At 52.0% G+C, this 22,874-nt stretch overlaps 1 protein-coding gene and 1 long non-coding RNA gene across 2 annotated transcripts; both read left to right on the top strand.

The window, feature by feature from the left end:
- Window positions 1–2,863: 2,863 nt before the first annotated feature.
- On the top strand, window positions 2,864–22,771 carry PGAP6 (post-glycosylphosphatidylinositol attachment to proteins 6). The gene is made up of 13 exons (XM_040574041.1): window positions 2,864–3,038; window positions 7,483–7,660; window positions 9,341–9,548; window positions 9,639–9,772; window positions 10,175–10,440; window positions 11,657–11,982; window positions 12,764–12,857; window positions 13,427–13,550; window positions 14,341–14,477; window positions 16,602–16,780; window positions 17,289–17,435; window positions 17,893–18,009; window positions 18,875–22,771. The coding sequence occupies exons 1-13, from the start codon at window positions 2,927–2,929 to the stop codon at window positions 19,169–19,171; spliced, it is 2,319 nt and encodes a 772-aa protein (XP_040429975.1). The 5' UTR covers window positions 2,864–2,926; the 3' UTR covers window positions 19,172–22,771.
- LOC121078208 lies at window positions 3,047–5,337 on the top strand. The gene is made up of 2 exons (XR_005824494.1): window positions 3,047–4,105; window positions 5,012–5,337. It is a non-coding gene; the product is annotated as an uncharacterized LOC121078208 (long non-coding RNA).
- Window positions 22,772–22,874: the final 103 nt, after the last annotated feature.

Here is a 22,874-nt window from a genome sequence, read left to right as displayed (position 1 = left end):
CCATAAGGATCATCGAGTCCAACTCCTGGCACCGCACAGGTGTACCCAAAAATTCAGACCATGTGACTAAGTGCACAATCCAAACGCTTCTTAAACTCCAACAGGCTTGGTGCAGTGACCACTTCCCTGGGGAGCCTGTTCCAGTGTGCAACCACCCTCTCAGTGAAGAGCCTCTTCCTGATATCCTGCCTGAACCTCTCCTGGCGCAGCTTGAGACGATTCCCTCGGGTCCTATCGCTGGTCATAAAAGAGAATAGATCGGCACCTGCCCCTCCATTCCCCCTCATGAGGAAGCTGTAGACCATGGTGAGGTCTCCCCTCAGCCTCCTCTTTTCCAGGCTGAACAGGCCAAATGACCTCAGCCGCTCCTCATACGTCTTCCTCTCTAGTCCCTCCTCTGGACACTCTCCAACAGTTTCATGTCCTTTTTGTACTGCAGTGCCCAGAACTGCACACAGTACTCGAGGTGAGGCCGCACCAGTGCAGAGTAGAGCAGGACAATCAGTTCCCTTGACCGACTAGCTACGCTGTGCTTGATGCACCCCAGGATACTGTTGGCCCTCCTGGCTGCCAGGGCACACTGCTGGCTCATATTCAGCTTGCTATCAAGCAAAACCCCCAGATCCCTCTCTGCAGGGCTGCGCTCCAGCGTCTCATTGCCCAGTCTGTACGTATAGCCAGGGTTGCCCTGTCCCAGGTGCAGGACCTGGTTAGAACATAGCGTTTTCCACCCTGATCTACTTTTTTTTTTTTTTTTTTTAACTTTCCTTGTACCAGAATCAGACAAACAGATATGGGAGCAGACTGTGCCAGCTCTGTGCTCTCTAAAGACCTTTGTGTATGGCCAGGAGGATCCCAGCTATGGATTTATGGAAAGCAATACAACAAAATGTGCAGCTGCTTGGTCAGGAAGCTTTTATACCTTCTTCAATGGTTGAGCAGCTGAGTGCCTTTTTTAACAGTAGAAGTGTATTTATCAAAATTCATGCTCCATAGAATTTGGCCAAGTCACCATTAGTTATTTTTCCAGATCACGGCTTCAGATGGGGATGTTTCAGTACATACTCACCATTTCTCCCAAGGCCTGTTTGAAACCTTGTAAGAAAGACATGATCAAGAGTGGGTTGTTCCTCCTGTGACTTCCTGAGGATGGGCTCAGCTCGAGGACTCATGGACCAAAGAGCAGTAAGCAGTTGCTGTTAGCCCTAGCCATTACACAGGCTGGCCTGTTGGCACAGGCACCTGCACTTTATTCAGAGTCAAATGTCGAAGTTAGACAGAACCTCTGGTCCTGATAGGACCATGCTCCCTTAGATTTCAGTGAAGACAGAAGCTCACCTGGGGGTTTCCAAACCACTACAGCTGGATTTTCTGCCTGGGAAAAATGTGGCAAAAATCATCACGAATTCCAGAGAACCCTCAAACAAACCCTTAACCACACAAACAAGCAAATTTCAGATGTAGCCCACACATGGGATTTCCAGGAGTTTTAATGGTACACAAGGAAGATAAAGAATCTCTGCTAGTTCATTAAACAAGGAATTTTCTAGGAAATTCTTGACATTCTCTCTCGGGAAGAGTGAGTGTGAGGTCATATCCTCGCTTCCGAGGCCAACCCCACTTGTGACAACAGAACAGCAGTACTTCCATGCTAAAAAAAGCTGTGGTCACTGATCTCAGGCACAAAGAACACAGCTTCTGAGGTATGATTGCGCTGGGGTGGGTCAGCAGGGAAAGGGGAGTATTTCAGCCATGGTGCACATGGAAAGTTACTGACAAGAGACGAATAACCTGTTCCCTGTGTACATAGCAGCTGAAGCAAGAATTAACATGAAATGATGCATCCGGCAGTGCCCCGTGCTACTCCAGGGGCTCAGCCCCTGGGGTGGGGCAGCGCAGAGCCCACTGGTGCCAGCGGGCTGGGGAGGGCCAGCCGTGGCAAGGAGCCGGTCTCTCGCACCAAGCCGCGACGGATCAGATGCGGCTTGCCCAGGGTGACAGAGAAGGAAGCATGCTGCTTCCCACTGCAAGGCCACCACGCTGCAGCACAGGGAGGAGAAGGAAGGGGAACCAAAGACCAGCTGCACCAACCCAGGCAGAGTCACCATAGGGCTTGCCATGCGGCAATGGCACCCGCAGACAAGGATGACGGCGAGCTTAAGCCCTTTGTTTTCCCAGCACTGTTGTTCCTGTGGCAGGTGGCTGCACCGCTCCGGCAGTGTGCGTGGAGCCTGGCTGGGGAGCAGGCCGTAAGGTGGTGAGCTCCTGCTGCCCTCACAGGGGCACAAGAAGGAAGGCCACAGTGTGAGGATGAACCAGACTCCAGCCCACACACGGACCGCTCACTGGGGCTGTCCCAGAGACCTCCTGGTGGTCACAGGGCATGCCCCTGGCAAGCCTCAATGTGCTGGGACTCCTCTGGGATTTTGGGAGGGGCCCAGGGCACATGGCCATAGGGCTCTGAGCCCACCCCAGGTCACTCTCTTGGGGCTCTCGGGGACTTCTTGGGCTATTGGCATGCCAGGGGGACCTCAGGGCCTTGTGAAGTCTCAGGGCTCCCTGGGGTTATCCCACGGTCTCAGGGTGCTGACAGGGCTCTGCGACGTCCCCAGGATGAGTGGTGTCCCCAGGTCCCGGCTTTCATCCCGGGGATCCCTCAGGGCCGTGCCAGGCCTTGGGGGGACCCCACCAGCCCCACGCCCGTCCCGGGCTCCCCCCAGACTCTCTCTTCGGCCGGGGTCCCCAAATGTTCCCCCCAGGCCCCTCCCAGAGACCCGCAGCGCCGGCCCGGCCCCCGGCGGCCCCGGTTGTCCCGGGGGCGGAGCGGGGCGGGGTGGCGGCGGCGGAAGCGGGCGGCGGCGGCGGCGATGGCGCTGCGGAGCCCCGGGCGGCGGCGGGCGGCGATGCCGGGATAAGGCGGGCGGCCATGGCGCAGGGAGCCGGCCCGGCGCTGCGGCTGTTCCTGGGGCTGCTGCAGCTCCTGGTGCTCCTGCAGCTCCTGGTGCTCCCCGCCGGTCACGGCAGCAGCACCGGCTCCGGTGAGTCCGGGTGGTTGGGGGAAGGCTCGGCCGTGCGCTGTCCGCTCGGGTGTCCCCGGGACGAGTCGAGCCGGGCTGGGCTGGGAAGAAGGAGGAGGAGGGGGGAGAGGCCTCCCCTCCCGGGGGACCCTGCGGTTATCGTGCTCCCTTCTGCTCTGCTCCCCAGGGACCACCGGCGGTGGCCGGGGGCGTCCCCAGCCCCGCAGATGTCACCGCGGCCGTCGGGTGTCTCCACGCCAGCCCGGCCGTGGGGAGAAAGCAAAGTTTGTCCGGAGGCACCAAAGCGAGAAATGCTGCGGTGTCCCCGCCATGCTGGTGCTCACCGAGGTGGCCCTGGTCTCTGCGTTGGCCCTTTGGCCAGGAGGAGGCTTGGGGTGTGTGGTGTGGGGACAGGGATGGGGACGGGGACCGGGGCATAACTGACAGAGGTGGTGCCTGGCCCATGGAAGCCCTAGGGCTACCTTTCCGGGACATGGGAGGGTGCCAGGAGGTCGAGGGCCCTGAGGAAAATCAGCCAAATGTTGTTTTGCAGTGGGCAGAAGCTTCTGTCCACAGCGCAGACCTGAGGAAAGTCCCTCAGCTCGGTGCCAGAGGTTGCTTTGAGCTGGTCAGCGTTGTGATCTGTGGAGTAATTTGTTGCTCGGGAGCTCTATAAATTGTCCTCTGTGCTCTAGCAGAGCAGTGCTTCGTTCCGGTTGTACCAGGTGCTACAGAGCAGCAAGAGATCGATCTCTTTTCCTGGGGAGATCAGGGCCTGAACCCAGGCAAACTTGCCACCGTGTGTGTGGTGGTAGCTGTGGTTTTGCTTCTCAGGTGAGTTTACTTCCACTAGGTTGAGGCAGATGGGCAGGAGCTGGCGCCCGAGTGGGCTGGAAGAGGGTTTGGCAGCGTGAGCGGAGCGGTGGGCAGCTCTTTGCAGTGGCATGCCCAGGGCTCCCACCGTGCATATGGCAGAGGCTGTGCTGGCTGGGGGCCATGCCCCATCCTCTGGAGGTGCAACCAGGCGTTGCAGTGTTGGGAAAGTGTGGGCATGGGAGGTTGTTCAGATGCTTCGGCGTGCTGTGGAGGTAAGTTGGCGCTGACTGCGGTTATCAGCTGCTGATGGTGGTTATCATGCTGTACTTCCTCATAGTCTGCAAAGCATGTAGGCTGCTCCAGAAAGCCTATGAGGCCAAGGTGAGATGTCCTTTTGCCCCAGGCCCACCCTCCTCTGGCATCCTGCTAGCTGGGTTCCCAGCCCAGAGGAAAGCTACCCTGTATTTGAGGTGTGTTGTTAGGTTTTTCTTGGCGTCATCCTGTCGGCTGGGAGAAATGCCACGTTAGGATTAGATCTGAGAGCTGGTAAAGATGAGGTCTGCCCCAGAGGAGTGAGGTGACCTTCTTCTGGAACATGTAAAGATGGAATTTTGACACGGACTAAAGGAATAGGGTTTCTGTTACATTATAAATGAAAAAAAAAAAAAAAAAAACCCTGCCACATAGTCATTTCTTGTCTTGAGTCAGACTGACCACTGTTGGTGTAGCTTTACACAGGCATTTTCATAGACCCTTTATGAACCTTTAGAGCTGCTCCTTGGCCTAAGCTCTGAAAAGGTTGAGCCTGCTGCCTTTGGAAGTACTGGCCCTTCTGAAACCCCGGAGACACTTGCATCTGCTTTGAAACTGGGACCTCTTCATGTTTGTGGGAAGCTCTGAAACCAACGGTCAACATATTATGTCTAAAAGTAGAATGAGATAATCTTTGGATGAGCAAATCCAAGCTATTGCATGTGGTTCTTTATTTTGAAATTCAAAGAACGCATCTCCTCTCTGCATCTGTGGTTCTGCTATGTTTTGTTTGTTTTCTTAAAAACACTTTTTTGTTTTTTTTTTGCTTAATACATTTGAAACTTGCTTTTTGAAGGAGGCCTTGTCTTGTGGAGACCTGTCTTTCTGTCTCTTCTGTACTAATATTTGGTTTTATCCACGTGTAGCATTTCCTTGTCAACCCAAGGCTGAGGGTGAAGTGGGAATCAATTCATCTAATTTCCTGGATGCAGCTCTTGGGTGCCCAGCATAGCAAAGCCTAAGAACAGGAGCTTGGGTGGATTGTCTCCAAGAGAAACCACGTGTGATTGGACTTTGTGCATGCTGCTGTCACATTGGCTCAGCCATGGCTCTTGTGCTAACCTGGTAGCTGTCACAGGCTGTGCTGAGGCAGAGCAGGTCCGCAGACCTTCCCTGGGTGCTATGGTTGACCTCGCTCATTGTAATTGACTGGTCTTTAATAAAAAGCACTGCTGATTGCTTGACTTCTTAATTGTACAGCCTGCCAGCCCTCTCCTCTCCCAAAACCTCACACATAATTCTTCAGCTGCTGTGGCCCTTTGAGGACGAGGACCTGCTGGTGGGTGCTGGCTGCAGCTGTTGGCCATGCAGAGCCTGGCCACCAGTAGGGGTGGAACAGCTTCCGTCAAGGTCAGGCACCAGCAGGACGGTGTATCCCTGCTCAGGTTGTCCTACTCCACCGGTTCCTTTGAGCAGGGCCACGGCAATCCCAGCCTTATTGCTCCTTCTGTCTGCGTCTCCCCTTGTCCTGTGCCTGTCCCCAAACGTCACTGAAATGAACGCGCTGTGTGCATGCAGAGAGCAACTAGGTGCAGAGAAGCTGCTGATTAAAGATCTCTCTCTTCTGTAGTTCCTTAAATATAGCTGGGTTTACAGCAGGTCTCAGCCAATTCCTGTCTTGTCATCTGCAAGTGGGCTTGGTGCTGTCCCATCCTGGCTCACCTTTCCCTCTGTGCCTGGAGCCCTGTGCGGGCTCTGCCTGCAGGATCCCGTGGCGTGAGGCTGGGGCAGCCGGTGCGGGAAGGTGCCTGCGGTGTTCCGCCAGCGTGCCCTTTTCCTTGCGGAGTAAATTCTCCCATTGGCTTGTGCTTTGACAGCAGTGAAAGCTGTGTGGCTGGTATTTCTTGCTTTCCTGTTTCCTCCTTTCTGTTGGGTTTGCAATCTGCCTGGAGGCTTTAGCTTGGTAATTTGCCAGGAAACTAAACCCATTATTACTATTCCTGTCTCTTTGCGGTGTCGTGTGTTCAGGCTAGCATGCGTCCTGCTTTGGGGCATGAATCGTATTTCCTGCTAGGATTAGTTTCCTCTTGGCACAAAGTATGTCCCAAGGCTCTGCTCCTGCCTGAGGAGTGTTCTTCCTCTTTTTCTGGCACCTTACTTAAGCTCAGTTGGGTCCTGTGTGTTTCCACATGACCCCGAGCAGCATTAGATGAAGACAAGTTAAAAAATTCTTGCTGCTTTATCTTCTGATCAAAGCGGTGCATGTGAATCTGAAAGCTACAAGTTTCTCCCCACTCCAGAGAATTCTAGCATAGAAAAGTAGCATCTGGGAGGTCTTGGTAGAGATGTGCGGACACATTCTTCTACTCCCCTTGCTGAGTGTGAGGAACCTTGTTTTCTGGTGGGCAGAATAGCCTTGGCTCCACTCTCTCACCGCAGTTTTGCCCTCTTCCCAACCCTCGTGTGATGTTTTCCTTCTGTCCCCGAGTTGTAGTCTGGTTGTTTTCTTGCTGACAGTGACTCCAATACAGTTTTGCAGGTGAAATTATCTGCAGGCTAGGGGTGATCTGTAGGCACAGCTGGGCAGAGGGATGATGGAAGACCTAGGTAGTCCTCTGACGCATTCACTAAAAACCTGTTGTCCTCTTGCATGATCAAGCCTACCCTAGGGCTGTTAACACTATTCAGGCAGCCTTTCTTCCAGGTAGGAAAATCTTTAGGCTTTGTAAGGTACATCTCTGAAAGCAAAGTGCAGTTTGCAGCATGTAGGTTTTTGTCACATTGCGTGTTGCAGGAGGACAGCATGTGGCACAGTGCATGTGTCCTGAGCCTGTGAGGACTGATAACATCAGCCCACATGCTCAACAGAAACCGATGAAGACAACTCTTGCCTGTTAGCACCATAAACGGCAGCCGAATTCCCTGTGTGGAGCACAGAGCACCCTGTGCTACCTGCACCCGCCTCGTCCTACCCTGTCAATCTGCTGTGCATGGTTTGCCTAAGGTGCTGGGACTGGGCTGCTGCCTACTCTGCCATGCTTTCCTTGCCACCAGCTTTTCCTCCTGACCTTTTCCTCCTCCTCAGTGTCTCAGGTGTTCTGTCATCTTGACAGCATGTTCTGTGGAGCATGGTTAAGGTTCCTCCAGTGCTGTCTGGCTGTAGGGGACAGTTTTGTAGTAGGGATCTGCACAGTTCTGGCTGCTCGATCTCATCTCATTCCTTGGGAGGAGTGCAGTGGATCACCAAGTATCTAGAGGAATTGGACTGAGAAATTGAGGACACAAAGGGCTTCTCTCCAGTTACCTTAAAACTGCTGTGTGCGTCTGTTGGTGGCTGTAGCCCTGCAACCTGCTCCCAGCAGCCACCCCAGCAGCTGCTTTGCTCTCTCCCTTTCAGACTCCCTGTATGTCTCCGAGTACTTCTCTCAGAGTGCACAGAAGTTGTCCTTCTACAGCTGGTATGGGAATGCCAAGGTCTTCCACTTCCACGTGCCAGAAGATACTGTGCTGCTTCGCTGGCTTCTGCAAGCGTCCAGGGGGAAAGAACCGGAGTGTACCAGCATGGAGGTCACAGTGTATGTATGTCCCTGTGCCATTGCTTGCACACGTGGGCTTTCTTGTCTTTCCCTTGTCCTTGTTGATCATACAGTTGTTTGTCTGTAGGAGGTTGTGAATTTGTTTGCCAGTTGCAGCAGACAATTCCTTGGTCTTGCACTGACACTAAATCTCTGTTTTTTAAATCTGTAGGAGCATTTCATGTTACCAGTGGATCAAAGGGCTATCAAATATTATGTCTGAGAAACATGTCTTATGTCTTAGAAATGCTGGAGAGAGATTCACAATGAGGCTGTTGTTGCTGTTCATTAGCAAAGGTGTTCGTGGACCTTTCTGTGTCTCTTGATCCTGTGCATGGTACTGTGCACAGATGTGGCAGAACTGCAGAGGGCCTGAGAGGATGCAAAACGTTTGAAGGGGGACAAATTCCCCAGTACAAAGGAGCTGAAGAGACTAGAAACGCTATATTGAAGGAAGCAGCCTGTGTATGGAGCACAGATAAGAGAGGAATGCCTAATCCTGCTGACACGACAAAACAAGATTTGAAGACGTGAAGATGGAACATTCAATGACATCAAAATAAATATTGCTTAAAACAGTTCTTGAGTTGTTGGAGGATTTGAGATGAAATAGGTTGAGACTTTGAGCTGTATTTCATGAGGGTACTAAGCTTCCTAGGCAGGTGGTTCCCTGAGAGGCGCTTTGGACTCTCAGAGACCTTACATGGCTAGGACCTACACCACAGGGGTGGCTGCAGCTTGCTGAAGTTTCAGCCACTCCAAAAGCGACTGAAGTTTGGTGCACCAGCTGGCTTGCACATTACCTAGTCTGTTCTGGGCACAGACAAGTGCTCTGTTGCTCCGAGCAGCCTGAAACAGATGATCTTTGTATTTTCTGCATCCCAGAAAGCTTTCCAGCAGTTTTAGGGATGTGAGGGACAAGACAACAGCTAAACAATAACCTAAGAAATGACTGTGAAGATCAGTTTAGCTAAGCTCAAACAGATTAATGACACATAACCTGTAATGCTTGCTTGCTGGACCTGTTATTGTTCATTGTTCTGTTGCAGTGCTCTAGTAGTCCCAAAATGGAGCAAATTGAATGCCAAATTGGTTGTCCAAATATCCATACGTTACTTAGCTGCCTGCTTTTCTCATATTTCAAACTTTGAGCTGCTTATCTTAAAGCAGAGGTGCTTGTGTTCTAAAGTCAGTCACATAGGCCTTGCTTGGTGTCTTTTTAGACTGTCTGCCCTCCTTAATGGAGGGAATAGGAAAGATGCAGATCTTTTCTATAAAAAGAAAGCTCTTAATTGACGGTTTAGCCTAGCTGGCTATAGGGGGAATTTGCTGATGGTTATAAAAGGAAAAAAAAAAAAGTAGTTTTGTGACTGGGGCTTAACCTAAGTGTGTGTTATGGAAATTTTCTTTCAGGCTTGATGGAATGATGTAAATCCTTGTCTTAATAAGCAGTCAAGTTAAACTAATCTCTAAATAAATCCAAGATAAGGTAATACCAGCCAGTCCTCACCAGATTAAAATGATAGCTCTGTGCTCCACTTCAATATGTGGCTTCTTTCCAGCCTGTAGCCTCTCTGATCTCAAGCCAACCTGGGTGTCTGCTGATGAATTTGTATCCCAGTTTATCTTGCAAGTGTATATACCTCCCCTGATTTACTTGCATTCTGGTTTCTCTTGCAGGCACTTTCGCTATGGAGCCCCTCCTGTAATTAATCCTCTGGGCACTCGTTTTCCTGCAAATGCGACTGTCCATCCTTCCTATAACATAAGCATCACTCTGAGCAGTGCTGTGCAAAACACCACTTTTGTGAACGTTACAAGCCCTGCTGCAGGAGACTGGTTCATTGCTGCACATCTCCCTGAGGCTGCTGGCAGAATTGAAGTGAAGGTAAGAGCTCTGGTGAGCATCTCGAACAGCCAGCATACTCTGTCCAGTGTGTCTTGCCACAGCTGACCAGTCTGCTCTCCCCTCCTGCAGGGTTTCTCCACTCCCTGCACCTATATGTTTCAGGCAGATATGTTTGTGCTTAGACTCACTGATATGCCTGTTCTGGAGCCTGGTGTTGCCATGCCACAAACTATCATCTCACCTGCTAAGCCTCTGCATGTCAAGTGAGTGAGACCAGCGGCTGGAAACACTTGGGGCCGTAGGTATGGGGTCAGATTTCCCGCTGGTGCTGTTTAGGGTAAGCCACTGTTGTTTCCATGCTGGGCTGGACTGTGCTCTGGAGCTTGGGGGTCTCTGAGTGTGTTTAACAAGCTCCTGGCATCAGGGTGGTAGGTTTGTATGGGCATCACACAAGAGGGCCCTTCTCTGACTCTTTGCAGGTAGACCTAGAGGTCTAAGGCAGAAATTTGGTAGTTCTTAGAGACTCTTCCCCTGGGAAAGATTTTCACAACACAAATCAGGGCAATCTAGTTCTTGCCACAATGCCCATGGGACTCTGTGGTGGGTTGTGGCTGGTCTGTGTTCGGAGTACAAGCTGTGCGAGTTGCTGGTTGCTTCTCCTGCAGGGTCTTTGTTCCCAAGTACACCGCCAGGATGTGGTTTGAGCTGCGAAGCTGCATGACAAGTGAGCAGAAAGCATGCACTGTGCGGGTAGTGCTGGGCTCAATCACTCTGCCACAGTCCTTTCAGAGGATCATCACCTGTACAGGGAATGTAAACTGCAGCCTGGGCCTGGATTCACTCCCCTGGGAGAAGTGGTTGCAGATCACGGTGGAGAGTCTTGGCACTGCCAATGCCAGTGTGTCCATGGAGATGCTGACTTCTTTCGCAGGTGGGCTTCCATTTTCTCTACCCCTATGGGAGGGATCAGCAAGAACTTTGTGTCTGCTATGTCTCTCTCAGGCCTTTGGCTGGCTGGCTGTGATGTCCTGTGTTTCCCAAGCATGCTGGTTGCCTGGGCATAACCTTGGGGGCTGAGATCTAGTTGTTGCTTTGGTATCAAAAGTGTAGGCTCTAGTATTCATCCGAGAGGAATACTCCCTGGACCTTCCTATTCTGGAAATGCCTGTGCCAGGATCTCTGAAGCAATGGTATTTTCCAAAGGCTGTGACTAGCTTAAAATCTGGTGAGGAGAATAGTTTTGGGTAGATGCACTAGACTGTATTGATATATTGACTATCGGCCATAAGCAGGCTACAGACAGGAAATCATCTCAGAGGTTTCCTTGGGGCAAGATCTTGGGTTGTAATGAGATGTCTCAATTTTGCATGCCTCAGGAGGTCACGGGGTCCTTGTGGCTGTGACAGGCACTTGTAACGTGACGGTCATCCCTGTTTGACTGTTGGGAGTCTCGCAAGCTCGCCAACTAGGCATAGTTTTTGGAAGTGTTCTTCTGCTAGGGTTTCTGCTATCATTTCCTCAAAGCAGAGCCTGATCTGTTATGCTCGAGGATGTGGCACTGGCATCTGAAGTGTGAGAGGGGACACACAGCAACACCAGAGGCATTAGAGTCTCTGGGAGCTACAGACAGGCTCCAGCAAGTCTTCAAATGTCACATTTGGCTCCAGTTACTATGACTTTATGGTTTGTGCCTTTAGCTGTTATTGGGTTAATTTATCTCTTTTGCCTAGCCTTGTATGCCCAGGTCTGGGAAACTACTACAGCCTTTCATGCAGCCAGTGGTTATGGGACAGTTAAGTGCTGTGCTCAGTTATCGGTTAGTGAATATTCCGTGGCTGCTGGGTACGTTGTTATGATGCTGTGCGTAATCCCTTCTTCTGTTCCTCTGCTTGCCAGCTGCTTCTCTGCAGCTCCAGGGTGTTGCCACCCACTGTACCGTTTGTCTGGCTTTTGTCAGTGCCCCACATTGTGGACGCTGATGTTAGAGTTTCCCCTGTGAAGATGAGAACAAATACTGAAGTGTCTGAAGCAGCTGAAATACCCCCACAGTTTATGCTGTTGCTTGAAGGTCTGAAGTTCCTGGGGCCCTGTCTGGTTGAGGTTCTGATCCTGGTTCTTCTGACTCTTCTCCTTTTTTTCCTTTACAGACTGTAGGCCGGGAAGTACCAGTTCATTTCTTAACTTCAGCCTAAACCAGAGCCAAGCTGGTTCTGGACCAGGTAGCACAGGAACAGGAGGGAGCCCCACTCAGTCTACAGGAACGGCGTTACGCAATGCATCTGACCAGAGGAGCTTCTGTCTCCAGAATCAGCCTGTTGTTCGGGAGGACCTGGACGTGGTGTCTGTGCGGTACAGGCTCCTGAATGGTCCAACTGTGCCCGTGTACTCCATCTCCTCAACCCTCCTTCTCCTCAACTTGAACACTGGCATGGACAGCGGGGGTTCCTTTGTGGTGAATCTCCTGCTTAACAAGGTGCAGTAGCTTTATTTGTGTGATGATCTTCTCTTTGCAGTGCTTGTCTCTGCCCCTGTGTCTGGGCTGGTTTGTCAACAAATTCCAGGGGTGGTAGGTACCAGCAGTACTATTTCCCTTTTTTTTGTTGTTGTTGTCACAAAGCACTCTGAACCTGTTCTAGCCACTTCCATGATGTCCTGCTTGTCAGTTCCAATTGAAATGCCACAGCTTACTGGCACGTGCTGGCAGCACTGAAAAGGAGAGGAAATGGAAAGTAACTGCGTCTCCATCTCTTCTGTGGGAACCTAGAGCCTTGCCACCAAGAGAGGAAGCTCTTCAGGGAAACCCAGGCATGTTCATGTCTGAGTCACTGATTCCCACACTCCTTTGGTGGCACCAAGGAATCATTTTACCTGAAAGTGTGACTGTGATGTTTGTCACAAGGGCTAGTTAGTGCCGTCACAAGGGCTGATGTCCTGCTGCCTCTGTTTGCTGCCACCATGCGCTCATGCTGAAGCGATGCCCTAGTGTAAATGTCCTGCCTGGGCGGCGTTTCCACCCATGCAGTCTCCCTGAGAGACTCTCTTCCTGTGCCTTTCAGCAAAGGCAGAATGCAGTGACGGTGCAGAGCGAGGTGAATGCAGGTTTGCCCAGAAAGAGTTGGTGAATTGGTGGATGACCTTGATCTGCAGCAGTTAATATCACCTGCTGCTCCCGTAGGACATGGGCAGTGTGGGAGATAAATTGTGCAGGGGGAAGGCACCGAGGTGCTCTCACATGGAATATTTTTTTTGCACAGACGTCTCTGAGCCAGGCCAATGCCACTGTGGTAGCATGTCTGAGTGCTGCTTCGCCGGTGCTGTCCCTCAATACCACGCGGAAGTGCAGTACAGGTATGAGAGCCACTGACACCTGCCACCAGCTCAGCTACGCTGCCTCAGGACTTTGCTTTTAGACCTCATGACCTCAAATTGACTTGGGTCCTTTGTAGACTGTCTTGGGGAAGCTGATTTTGGCGCAAGCCCTCCTGAGGCCTTCATCACTCAGTTCCAGCACATGCCCTGAGTTGCTGTGGTGCAGGTGCTAGTCTGGAACCAGGAGTTAGCCTCCATCAAAGGAAGACCTGGTTAGCACCTAGCTCTCTTCCAGCCTTGTTGGCAGGTTTGGGGATGGTCAAGATTTTGCTGGTGTGCAGAGAAGCCGAACTCTGCATTGGAGGACTAAATAAGCAAACAGGCTGTCCCAGCTGCCTTGTGTGTCTAGACAGGTGCTGAGAGTTGAGCTGACAGAAACAACAAGGGGCTCTGAGAGCAAGGATGCTCTCCATCCTGCAGTATCCCTCGAGGATGGGACTAAGGAGCTATAGTAACATGTGATTCCTGTGCAGCTGATCTCAGCTTGGAATTGCTGCAGGCCCTTCTCCCCAGGTCCTGGTGTATCACAGCACCTTCTTGTCTTTAAGCTTTTTTCCAGGGCTACCCTCTGAGTGTGAGTACGTCCTCTGCAGAAGCGATGGTGATTGTCCTGTATCCCCAGACAGATGACTGGTTCCTTTCCTTGCAGCTCATCTGCCCAAAGGGCCAGGGGTGAGTCTGCTGTGTTGCGTGGCTTCGAGGCTGCTTTGGAGCACTCTACCTTGCTGCCTTTGACTAACATAAGCAAAAGCAAATGCCTGTTGTCACTGTCTTGCCTTCTGTCGTGGGCTCATCTCATGTGGTAGCAATGAAGCCATGGCTACAGAGGGGGAGGAGGTGGGTGGCAGTGCTGACTTGCTCTCTTGTGGGCCCTCAAGCAGCTTGTCTGGTGCTGAGCTGGCATGTCTCACGCTGACTGCATGTGGGTGGTGGAATCTGCCTGGGTGAGCTTCCCCAGATGTATTTTGAGGTGATAAATTGGAAAGAGCTGTGCTATAAATGAAAATGCTGCTGTTACTTCCTCAAGGAGTCTTTGAAATGTGTTCAGTTCTACTCATAGTCCAGCGGTTTGCCTTCCTGGTGATTCATCTCTGTAAGGGGCCGAGCATGTTCTAAGAAGTGGTGCTGGCAACTGCTGGGCCTGACTACTAGTCAGGGGTATCTGAGCCTCTTACGGGAGTCTGGGGAAGAGTTGAGGCCTGTCTGCACGTCAGTTTGGCAGTCTGAGTGGAGAGGGAGTCGACCATGCTCTTATCTCTTGGGAGCAATGAAGCAGATCCGCTGTTGGCTGTGGTGTGAGGGATCCCTGTGCCAAAATAGCAGAGAATTTGTGTATGTGAGAGTGGCTGGGGGTAGGGCACTGTGAGGCCAGGCTCTTTCAGACCCCCTGGAGCAGAGTGCTCCCTTGGCACACGGCTGCCCAGAAGGACCAGGGTGCCAAGACAGTCTGCTTTCATTGCAGTGAATGTAACACCGCAGAAGCCAAAGTGACCATCATAGCATACCTCACCCCCTGCTTCAATGACTGTGGGCCATATGGACAGTGCAGTCTACTGAGAAGACATGGCTACCTCTATGCGGGCTGCAGCTGTAAAGCTGGTGAGTGCATTTTCCTAGGAGGAAAATCCTTGCTATCCTTCCCAAGGGGAGACCACGTTTTTCCATGCTGTTGTTTAGACAGGAGGGAAGACGGTCTGCCACAGCTGTTAGGAACATCCTGGAGTCACAGCGCTTGCCTAAAGTGCAGTCTGTACCCACGGTGCCCTCTTTGGGCAGCATCCTGATTCCCCTGAGGAGTTCTGGGAAGCACAGAGCACCCCAGGGGAAATGGTGAATCAGGCTGAGGACAGCTTCCTGCTGAAAGGTCACTTCCAGCTTTGAGTCCCCCAGGGCTTGGGGAGGTGCTTCTGAGCATCCCCAGTGAGATCTGGATACCAGCAGGGCTGCCTGAAAGCACCTGCATCAGAGCATGTGCCTTTCAGGACAGCTTATTATGTAGTGCCCTGATACGGGACGTGATGAGGCTGGGCTGGCAGTCCCTGTCTGTGCTTTGCTGTGGTGCTCTGTCTCATGCTATCTCAAGAGCAAGCATGCAAGACAACCCTTAGACTTGGAGGTGCCACCGGAGGAGGAACATTAGTGTCAGATGCTAATATAATAATGAGATAAGAAGACTGGGCAGGAGACACTAGTGTAGGGAAGATAATAGCTGTGCTGTGCTTGGATGGATACTTGCATCTGTTTTTAGCAGAAGGACAAGGCAAAATATGGTTCACTGCTGCTTTGGACGTGATCCAGCATGTCCTTGCTGTCTGCTGCAGTTCTGCTACTAGGCTAGGACTGCAATGGAGAGCAGCATCCTAATTTCCTCAAGGGGTGCCAGGTCCTGGGAAGCACACAGCACCCCAGGGGAGATGAGGAATCAGGCTGAGGACAGCTTTCTGCTGATTCACGTGGAGCAAAATGCCCCAGCTGCATATTCATGACCCAGAAATAAACTGAAGAGAGCAGCCTCCTGTGGGCTCTGCAGTGAGAGCAGGGAGAAAGGGACAGAGCTGCTGGGCTTGTTTCTTGTGGCACCGTAATGGGATGGATGCAACTCTTAACTCCGCTCTGACTGCGGAGTGCCTGCATGTACCCAGGCTGCCTCATTTCCCCAAAAGGAGGGCATGGGCATCCTAACTTCGAATAAAAATAGTTATAAAAAAAAAGTAAAGCTTAGTTTATAGAAGACTGTCAGCTCAGTCCTTGGTCAGCAGGCTAAGAATTGACCCCAGTATCAAGCCCAGAGCTTTGCGTTGTTCTCTAGGAAATTCTCTAGGCCACACAGCTTGCAGCCAGGAAACTTCCAGCTAAAGGTAAGAAAACAAATTTTCTCCCATCAGAGTTGTTCACCTTTGCACAATATCCATGTCTTTGTCTTTGGGAATTTTCAAAACTCATTTGGACAAGGCCCAGAGCAACCTGATCTGGCTTTGCAGTCTGCCCTGCTGTGAGCAGGAGATAGGACAGGATGGCTTCCTTAATGTTGTGGAACACTTTCCACCCTGGTTCCTGGGATCTGTAGGGTTCTTCCACTGCAGTATCTTGTATTCAGCCTGCAGCAGAGAGCATCCTAAGCATTTGAGCCTCAAATGCTTGGTTTATCACCAGGAAGTAGCATGTGTGTTGAGTTACTATAGAAGAAAAGTATCAGTCTGGACAGACCTGTGCTTTATGTAGAACTGCCCCTGCCACGTGGGAATAACCTGGGGAACGTCCCTGGAACAGCTGCTGGGCTCTGCTGGGGTTTCCCCAAGACTTAGTAGCATGAGCCAGCCACTTTCCAAAGCAGAGCATGTAATGAGTAGCGAGCATCCTGAGAACAGGAGTGTGCGTGGCTGATAGAGCATATTAGCAAGAAGGGCTGTGGCAGCAGAGCTCATTAGCCAGCAACTGCAAACAGCAAAGCTATTAAAGCCAGCTGCTCAGTATAAATACTGCTTGGGTCCTGGGTGAAGTGGAGGTCAATGGGTAAGCTGCCAAAGATGCTGGGCTTCTGTTGGGCTTCCAATGTGGGGTGGGTTTGTCCTTCTTCCTCCTAACATGCTGCCTTCTAGAGCAATGCAGAGGAGGCCTGGGGATAGTCCTGGGGAGCTACTGCTGCTTCTGAGGGGTCCCAGGCTGCTGCTGGATGCTGCAGGCAGGGCACATGAGATCCACACAGGCCTCTCTGCTCTGCAGGTTGGAGCGGGTGGAGCTGCACGGACGACACCAAGGCCCAGTCTGTTGGTGCGCAGAACCTGGCCACCCTCCTGCTCACGCTGAGTAACCTCATGTTCCTGCCAGCAATAGCAGTTGCTGTCTATCGCTACTACCTGGTGGAGGCCTCTGTCTACACCTACACCATGTTCTTCTCCACGGTAGGGATTGTCTTTTGTCAGGTCCCCTGCCAGCTCCCCGTTAGCATCAGGAAGGGGATCCTGCCTGCTGCGTTGGACTAAAGTCATTGGTGGAGCTGTCCATGCTCAAGCTCCACAAGGAGCTTCTAGGATCATTGGACAAGCACCTCCATGGACATGTCCTGCCCCTTCAGAGTTTGGCAGGAGTGTTATTTTCATTGAGTTCTTCCACTCATGCTGCAGGTGCTTGTATTTGGGGGTGGGACCCCTGGGAGCTGAGATGGGGTTGGGGCATTCCGCTGAAGGTTACTGTCCCAAGAGATCTCAGCTGCTGCTGGGAGGGTGCAGACTGATAGCAGCTCTCCAACTTTTTTCTGTAACACTGTGCTGGTTTGGTGAAGCTTCCTGGAGACACTGTCAGGAGGGATCTTGGCTACTATGGGCTGAGCTTTCTCCTGCTTCTCCTTTCCAGAAAGCTGAGTGGGGCTGCTGAGTTCATATTAGCCTTTGTTTTTGTTCCTGGTTCTAGTTCTACCACGCATGTGACCAGCCAGGCGTTGCTGTGATGTGCATTATGGACTATGACACACTACAGTACTGTGACTTCTTGGGCTCTGTGGTGTCCATCTGGGTGACAATCCTGTGCATGTCTCGGGTAAAGAAGATTCTGAAATACGTGAGTGTCAGACCTTTATCGCTCCTCCGCTGCAGGGCCAGGCGTGAGCCAGCCGAGATACAGGTGGCCGTGCTGCACCCTCTTGTGGCAGCACTTTAATAAGACAGTGCATACAGCAGCTCCTCCTCTGCAGCCTGCAAGATAGCCTTGCTCTCTGGATAGCCCATCTTGGTAACAAAGGCTGTTTGTCATCCACCCTAATTTTTAAATCAGAGGGTGGTTTTATCCTAGGATCTTGGATCATGAACCTGCATGCTTGTAGGGACTGCGCCAGAAAGGACTGAGGGGAAGTATTTGTGGGTCCTCCGGTTTCTCCTTCTAAAGATGCTGCTCCTGAGTCATGCATGCGTGCAGGGCTGGGCAGCCAGGAGATGAAGTTCTCCTTGCCTTAGGCCTTTGGCATAGCCATCTGTGCCCTAGCAGCAGATGACCTGCTGATGTGGTGTCTCATTCCCAGGTCCTTTTCGTCTTGGGGACCCTGTTAATTGCCATGTCCCTGCAGCTGGACCGCAGAGGGGTGTGGAACATGATGGGTCCCTGCCTCTTTGCCCTCGTCATCATGATTGCAGCATGGGTAAGTACGGGCAGCCAGACAGAACTTGCTGCCCTTTGCTCCTTTCCAGAGAATGATGGTGACAGAGCAGGCCCCACTTACCAGAACATCGACACATGGGAGCTGATCTCCTTGAAGCACCCTGGTGGACAGAGCACAGAGCAAGGCGCCTTCTGTCCCTCCAATAGCTGAGAAATCCCCTGCTTATGGGTCTCAGCACAGTCTGGCTGCTGCAGCTCCAATTCACAGAATGAGCGGGGTTGGAAGGGACCTCTGAAGATCATCTAGTCTGACCCCACTGCAGAGCAGGATCACCTAGAGCACCTCCCGCAGGATGGCACCCAGGCGGGTTATGAATATCTCCGGAGAAGGAGACTGCACATCCTCTCTTGGCAACCTGTCCCAGTGCTCTGTCACCCTGACAGTAAAGAAGTGACCCTCATATTGAGCCGGAACCTCCTGTGCTTCAGTTTGTGCCCATTGCCTCTCGTCCTGTCACTGGGCACAACTGAAAAGAGACTGGCTCCATTCTCTCAACACCCTCCCTCAGATATTTGTATACATTAATGAGGTCTCCCCTCATTTCAGTGCACACCAGCAGCTGGAGAGTCCTGCCAGAATGGCTGGCTGTTGCCTGTGTCCTGGAACTGTGGCATCAACATTGCCCTCTGCATGCAGGGCTTTGATGCCATAGCTGGGTATGGGGGGGTCTTGCACACAAGAGATGGGCCCAAGACAAGGGGAGGCTGAAGTTTTACAGAGGCAGCAGGCATACCCTTTTGCTGTGAGGACTGTTTAACAGATGTTCCTGGGTCAAGCAGTGCTGTGTGTTTCCCCTGCATAAGCTTCTAGTTGGCTTAACCCTTCCGTGCTCTCACACCTCTAGGTTTACCACGGAGTAAAGCGCAGACACTGCTACCCCTCCTCATGGAAGCGCTGGGTTTTCTACCTCCTACCAGGGATCACCTTGGCTTTCATCGCCATCTCAGTATATGCATTCATGGAAACCAATGAGAACTATTACTATACCCACAGCATCTGGCACGTGCTGGTGGCTGGCAGTGTTGCTTTCCTGCTTCCGCCTCGGGACAAGCATAAGAAGCCCTGGGCTTGGTCACAGAAGCTCACTTGTCGCTATCAGATCTGCCAGAATGACCGTGAGGAGCTCTATGCTGTCACCTGAACTGCTTGTCGCCAGGTCACAGAGGTGAAGGGTTGGGAAAGTTGCTCTTTGCCAGGCCAGCCTGGGCTGCCCCTCTGTAGCACGTCGGCAATCTTGTTATGTGCTCATTCACTGGCTGGGACAGCACAGTAGCTGGACTGGGTTTAAACATGAAGACAGTGGGCTTGTCTTTTGAAGGCAAGTTTGAGATTCCCTACACTTTTCTGCTGGGATGGGGCAGGCTGTTTTGGCTCTAAATTGAGGAATAGTCTCCCCACCATCTCCATGGCCTTGGGGGAAATTGTCAACTCTTATTCCCCTCCTACCCGATCCATGAGGATTGGGCTCAGCCCACGCTGCACTGGAGCCACAGGCTGCTGTGCTTTTCCCTGGGCTCACTCTCTTAGCAGAGGGCTGTGGGACAGGGATTTCCCATGCCATCTTGCAATCAACATTTCTTTTGTCAAGAGAAGAACAGATTTCTTCTGCGCTTGACCTGGAGGCAAATGCGTTTGAGTGCCCTTGGTGCTGAGGGTGGGGAGGGAGGTAGCTGATTTCAGCACATGCTGGGGCCTTGGTTGCTGTCTCCCATGTGGGTCTGGAGCCCTCTCTTTGTGAAACAGGTGGTGCTGCTCTTATGTAGGCTGGTTTCTGGAGACGATGAATGAGACCTGAATTTGGGCCCTGGATTCAGGATCAGACTTGTCAGGAACGTGGAAAAAAATGTGCGCAAGAGGCATCAGTAGCGTCTGCCTGATAACTCTGAAACTCACAGCTGTGCAGGGTTTAGTCTAAATTTTCCTTTGTCCCTCTTGGTTCATCCAGAAGGAACTAGGCTGCTGTAATGTTCCCCTTCCTCTCGTTGTGTTCAGGTATTTACTGTCTGACTTCCTTTTGTGGGTTCAGCTGCTCTGCCCAGCCAACATAGGTGGCAGAATCTCTCAGGACTCCATCAAGGTTGGTGATGTGCTATGGCATTTCACTTGCAAGTTAAGTTAGTAACACTACCCCCAACTCCCGCGCCTTTGGGCAGCAACAGTTTGCTCTGTGTCTGTGTTTGGTTGGGATCAACGTGAGCAGAGCTGGAATCCAGGGCCCTAGCGCAACTCCAGCCTCAAGGCATGCCCCAGTCTTGCAATAATCTGAGCACAGTATGGCCTTATGGCAAGCTTGTTAACGTGTGCTTCAAACCTACTCCGCACTCAGCACCTTTCCTGTGCTTTGTGTACAGCACCACATCGGAGCTGTGCAAGGCCTGTGCTCAACCTGCTGTGGCTCTGAGGCTGGATGTGCTGTGGAGTCACGGATGGTCTGAGGCTGTTGGGACTGTCCCAGTCTAGCCAAGAGCATCTCCCTGGGCTCCCAAGATGGTTGTGGTCTCCTTGGGAGCATCTGTCTTGCTTTAGCCTTACTGGAGGGCACTTGGACATCGGAAAGCAAGGACAGAAACACAGAATTGGCAACCAGGAAAGTAGTCTTTGCCCATCCTTATTATGTAGATAAGGGCTCAAATAAATGGTTCCCTGCCTGTTTATTCCAATTGTGGCGGATGGCTAAGGAAGAACAGCTTTGGCCACTATAGAGCTCTCCTTCCTATGCTAGAGACACTAATGTTCCACATCCAGCCATGTGCTTTTGGTACAGCCTTTGGTTCAATTCTATGTGCAAGCTGGCTAATTTCCACAAAATTGTGGTCCCAGTAATTGGTGCACATCCTCCTCCTCTGGGATCAAAATGATGGCAAACACTATGTGTGTGGCATTAAGGTGACAGCTGACACAAGCATTTTGGTGCTCCTTTCTAGTGTGCACGCTGCTCAGAGCTGGTCTGCAGAGTCAGACCTCTTCCTTTTGGAAGGAAAGAGCTATTAATGAAGGACGATGCTTCCTAGTTTATAGGAATCAGGGTTATTTCTTTGCCTTGAAAAATGTCCAGCGTTTTCCTCAGCTCTGTACTTTAACCTCTTCTCATTGCTAACCTAGTCTCTGCCTAATTAATCTGCCTGTTAATCCAACCTCTACCTTTGCACTGGAGGAGGGATAACCCCAGGCGGCATGACGTACTAGAGGCCACCCAGCTGGAAAGCAGCTTGGCAGAAAAGGTACTAAGAGTCCTGGTAGACACCAAGTAGAACAAGAGTCAGCACTGTGCCCTTGCTGCAAGGAAGACTAATGGTACCCTTGGCTGCATCAGGGAAAGTACTGCCAGCAGGTCAAGGGAGGTGATCCTTCCCCTCTGTCTAGCTTTGGTGAGGCCACAGCTGGAGTGCTGTGTCCAGTTCTGGGCCCACCAGTACAAGAGAGACCCGGACATACTGGGAGAAGTCAAATGTAGGGCCACAGGGATGATGAAGGGACTGGAGCACCTCTCCTGTGAGGAAAGAACTGGGACTGCTCAGCCTGGAGAAGAAGAGGCTCAGGGGGATCTCACCGATGCCTACAAATCCCTGAAGGCAGGGTGCACAGAGGATGGAGCCAGGCCCTGCTCAGCGGTGCCCAGGGCCAGGCCCAGAGGCAGTGGGCACAAACTGGAGGAGGCTCCCTCTGAGCACCAGGAGGCATTTCTGTGCTGTGCGGGTGTCGGAGCCCTGGCCCGGGTTGCCCACAGAGGCTGTGGAGTCTCCTCCTTAGAGATCTCCCAAAGCCACCTGGACACAGGCCTGGGCCCCCTACTCAGGGTGGCCCTGTGGGGGAGCAGATGGGCCCAGGGGGCCTCTGGCCTCAGCCATGCTGTGAAATTGAAGTTTTTCCTTAGTGCCAGCCTGCAGGGGCTCAAGGACACATCTCACACATCTCCTTCACCTTCTGCCACTCATACAGGAAAAAAGGCGAGCAGGCAGCAGTGGCCCACACTTAACTGCAGGCTCATTCTCCTATGTGTTCCTGCCCGTCACCTGGGGCCGTCGAATGGCCCAGACCCGTCCCTGCTCTCCCTCAGGGCACAAAGATGAGCTCTCCGTGTTGAGGAGGTCGCAGCCACTCGCCCTGTCCCTGCATTTTGTTTCACAGCTTTCGGCCGGGGCCGGGATGCCAGCAGCGTGGCTCTCACCCTCGGTTTTATCCCTTGGGGGTGGAGGGTTTAGTGCGCTCCACGCTTCCTCCCAATTTTACTGCTTTTAGGCACTTTTTGCCCTCTCAGCGTGTTGTGGGCTGAGCACATGGGTGGGCAGCAGCCGCACCTTCACAGCCGTGGCCTCCACGCCTTGCTGCCGTGCTAGCCAGGGTGCTGCCTCAACTTGTTAAAGCAATAATTCCTCATCAGGCCTTTTCCTTTATGGCTTTCAATGCTGTGAAGCTTCAGGTGAAGAAGCGCCTGAAACTCCGTTGTTGTTGTCCGATCGCTGAAGTTCTGCCCTCGCTCCCTGTGTCGCTTTGGGTCATGACGCAGAACTGTGCTGTGGGCCTGGGTGAAGGGCGTTTTGTTAGTTATTAATTATTAATTTTTATTATTATAATTATTAATTTTTGTTAATTATTTCGGGTAAAATCCGAGGAAATCCCTGCGTCTGAATGAAACGGTTATTTGTTTTCCTTTGCTGTTCATACCCGTGATTATTTTATACGGCCGATTTTAAAGCTTCCGATTTTATAACTTAATAAACGGAGAGGTGTTTAATAAACGGATAATAAGCGGATTTCTGCGGTTTGTGCGGGGGGGGGGAACTACGGGAGACGGAGGCGGGGGGGGGGAGCGCGGAGGCGGCCGCCGCGTGTCCCTTGCCGGC

Source organism: Cygnus olor, chromosome 15, assembly GCF_009769625.2.
Source record: "Cygnus olor isolate bCygOlo1 chromosome 15, bCygOlo1.pri.v2, whole genome shotgun sequence".
In the NCBI taxonomy this organism is placed as follows: domain Eukaryota; kingdom Metazoa; phylum Chordata; class Aves; order Anseriformes; family Anatidae; genus Cygnus; species Cygnus olor.
This window is presented reverse-complemented; position numbering and strand designations above follow the sequence as displayed.

Coding starts and splice junctions, on each gene's coding strand:
- PGAP6 (XM_040574041.1), top strand. CDS start 2,927: ATGGCGCAGGGAGCCGGCCCGGCGCTGCGGCTGTTCCTGGGGCTGCTG. Junction 11,983..12,763: donor TGAATCTCCTGCTTAACAAG/GTGCAGTAGCTT, acceptor TTTTTTGCACAG/ACGTCTCTGAGCCAGGCCAA. Junction 13,551..14,340: donor ATCTGCCCAAAGGGCCAGGG/GTGAGTCTGCTG, acceptor CTTTCATTGCAG/TGAATGTAACACCGCAGAAG.